General features: G+C 33.7%; 2 protein-coding genes across 2 annotated transcripts in view; both read left to right on the plus strand.

The window, feature by feature from the left end:
- Positions 1–701, plus strand: part of LOC111445313 (transmembrane emp24 domain-containing protein p24beta3-like) — a 2,932-nt gene extending 2,231 nt beyond the window's left edge. The window contains exon 4 of the mRNA XM_023083616.1: positions 407–701. Within this exon, the coding sequence (XP_022939384.1) occupies positions 407–540 (134 nt within the window). The 3' untranslated portion in view covers positions 541–701. The remainder of the gene's footprint in view (positions 1–406) is intronic.
- A 2,111-nt stretch (positions 702–2,812) lies between these two features.
- The window catches only part of LOC111451479 (stem-specific protein TSJT1-like), a 2,465-nt gene continuing 1,886 nt past the window's right edge, over positions 2,813–3,391 (plus strand). The window contains exon 1 of the mRNA XM_023091925.1: positions 2,813–3,141. Coding sequence (XP_022947693.1) covers positions 2,942–3,141 — 200 coding nt within the window. The 5' untranslated portion in view covers positions 2,813–2,941. The remainder of the gene's footprint in view (positions 3,142–3,391) is intronic.

Consider the following 3,391-nt stretch of genomic DNA (forward strand, 5'->3'; position numbering starts at 1 on the left):
CCCCCCCCCCCCCCCCCCAAAAAAAAAAAAAAAAAAAACAAAATTTGAGCGGTTAACCGAATGTCAGAATGTTAGCTTTCTGAACGTAAATGTGTGAGATGATTACTATAGCTGAACAAAGAAAGCTTGAATTTTTTAGTTCGAATTCGTGAGATGTCTTTTTTCCCATCTTCATTGTATACGAATATAATAGTCCACACGTCAAGACTCGTGATGAAATTGGCTCTACAGTTGAGGGAGCAACAAAAGAATCTTAAATTTATTCTAGCCTATCTACTTAAGTTTTTGAATTGATTTATGGGTGATTCTATGACACACAAAAGATTTTGGTAATCTTTTTTGCTACCTTTTCCTTACGCCATTGTTGCGATCAAGTTGATAACTTATTGTTTTCCTTTTGATGCAGCGAACGAAAGCACAAGAAAGCGTGTAATTTTCTATACAGTGGGAGAGTATTTGTTGCTTGCTGTTGCAAGTGGGCTACAGGTCGTTTACATTCGTCGGCTGTTCAGTAAGTCAGTTGCATATAACCGGGTGTGAGCAATCCTAGTGATAAAGTTGTTGCTTCTGTGTTAGGTTTCAGGAACCTTAGGAATGAGTTATAGACAATTATTCGTTGAAAAAGTTAACATTGAGTATATTATATAATCACTTTTGACCATTCTACTGTTTTAAATTTTAATAAGTTGGTTATATGTTCATGAGTTATCTATATTCTTTAAGGAAAAACCATTTTCCCTATGCATCTGGGAAAGGATGTTTGCGACTCCAGATGACATCCTCTTTGCCTTCTTTTGTTTAGAGCAATAATAGCACTCAAGCTAAATGACATGAATTTACTGCATATTTGATGGTTGGGGCATAACTCTCGAGTAACGAGGATTAGACCCTAATTACCATTTCAAAAGTTTCGAGTCAAAGCCATCGGTATCACTACCTTTTTTTGTCTTTGCCTTACTGTAGAATCTAACGTAGCCAACTTCAGTGGAGCTACTAGATTTTGGAAGAGGAAGTCATTCATAACTTTAAAACATTTCTCATAGTTGGTTCTTCATCTATTGGGGAGGAGGTAAGGATGGGAAAACTTCTTTGAGGGAAATTTAGAAATGGAAAACCTAAATAGAACCATATCGGCTAGTGGTGAGCTAGGCTTGTGCTATTATAAATCCTCTTCCAGGACTTGTGCTATTATAAATCCTCTTCCACGTTTCTAAGGAAGAATACAAAAGGTAAGCTTGAAAGAGAGCCAAAAAATGACAATATCGGTTGGCGGTGGGTTTGGGCTCGGGTTTGGGTTTGGGAAAGCCAAAAAATGACAATATCTGTTAGCGGTGGGCTCGGAATTGAGCTCGGGTTTAGGCTTGAGTTTGAGCTCATACAAGGTTTAGGAGGGCTCGGTCCATTGCGCAAGGCTTGGCTCTTGGAATTTCTTTCCAGATGGAGCATTCGGCTTTGAATTTTGGTTGTGTTTAATCTTGGTTTTAGTTTAGGGGGATCATTAATCCTTCAATCTTAGTGTTAATATCCATGAAATCTTTCCTTTTAATCTGTCATAAGTGGGTATGACGGTTTATGATCCAAATTAGGGTTTGATATCAATTTACATATTAATAATATATCAATACTCGAATTTTAAATGATTTGTAATATACACATAATCAATAGGTAATAGGTAAGTATATTAAAAGATAAAAACAAAAATAGAATTATTAGATTTATATGCAAGTAATCATTTCTTACAGATTTATTTTAGTAAATAATTATATTATCCGAAAATGTGTTTTCAAATTATATTCAATTTTGGTATGGAATTATTCATAAACATTTAATTGTTTTAATCCAAACCATCAGTCCATATAAGAAGGAATTTCAAATATTCAATTAGTGGATACAAAGTCAGATACAATGTTCCATCCACGTGTTGCTGACTCACATTTCCAATTTAGTTGACTGAAAATTACTTTCATAATTAATTAATTATAACTTCTTTTTTTTTTTAATTAAAAAAAAGTCCTTCCCTCCATCCCCAAATTTCTCCAACATCACACCAAAATTACGTTCAAAAATAAATATTTATTTGATTAAATGTATTTTAAATTATTAATATATTTTGGTTATCTACTTTTAAATTTGGTATTTAAAAAAAAAAATTGAAACATGTTTGTTTATATCCATTTTTATTTGAATATAAATTAATAATTTTTAATTTTTTTAATTTGATTAATCTGAATTTCTGACCGTATTACTACGTGGTGTTCCGCGTTATGAATGGATATGCTTCAGATTCCCTCTCAAAACCCTTACCCCTTTCACAAAATTACAAGAAAACCCCTACGCTATGGATAATTGGAGTAATTAACTAATAATTAAATTTTTCGTTATTTAATATTTAATTCATTCATATCACATGGCTCTAACGTTCATCCACATCAGAACGCCACACATATAATTAAAGCTAAATCATCTACCGTTAAATACGTGATGCCAAAATAATAATGAAAATTAATATATTTATATTTTAAAAGTTCAAAAAAAAAAATCTGAAAATGAAAATATTGTTTATTAAGTTATAAAAGTTTCTAAACTTTCCAAATTTGTATATAGAAAGAAATATATTAAAATGGATATAAAGCGATGCTAAAGCTAAAAGTGATTATAGAATAATCACTTTATTCAGCTTTTCCCTACAAAATTATTCTCATAAAAATAAAAATAAAAATAAAACTGTGGGTGCAAGTTAGTAAATAATGAAAATTAGAGAAATAAGGAGGGGCAATAGTGGAAATTCACTAACCTTATTATTATTATTTATTTTTCTTTTTATCTCCGTCCTTCAAGACCATGCGATCCTTCATCGCCCGTATTTGCAAGTCCCTGCATTCACAAACGAAACCAATCGTGTTTTAGTTCATCTAATTTTTCTGATCGACGATCTTCGAAAATGCTCGCCGTCTTCGACAAATCGGTGGCCAAAAGTCCCGACGCTCTGCAGAGCCCTCACTCCGACTCCGTTTGGGCTCTCAAAGATGGAATTCTCGCCAAGCATTTTAGCTCTGTGTACCCTGACTCTGTCATTGTCAACCTCGGCTCCGCCGGTCTCTTGGCCTATTCCGTCGAGAAGAAAAACCCTCTCCTTCCGAGGTATTTTCATTACCTTTCTTCTTTTTCTTCATTTCTTTTGGGGAAAACCATAGCGTTCGTCTCTGTTTTTCTGATTGTTTCTTCATTTTTTATGTTTTTTTCTGGATCTGATTGCTGATCTCATTAAGCTTCTGTATTCCTGTGATTTCATCTGCAGTGTTTTTCGTTTTGGGTTGCTGAGATTCTGTTTGAACTTACAAGAATCGAGTTTTCCTTGTTTCTTTGATTTCCCCCCCCCCCCCCCCCCCCC

The sequence above is a fragment of the Cucurbita moschata genome, unplaced genomic scaffold, assembly GCF_002738365.1.
Source record: "Cucurbita moschata cultivar Rifu unplaced genomic scaffold, Cmos_1.0 Cmo_Scf00001, whole genome shotgun sequence".
Lineage (NCBI taxonomy): Eukaryota > Viridiplantae > Streptophyta > Magnoliopsida > Cucurbitales > Cucurbitaceae > Cucurbita > Cucurbita moschata.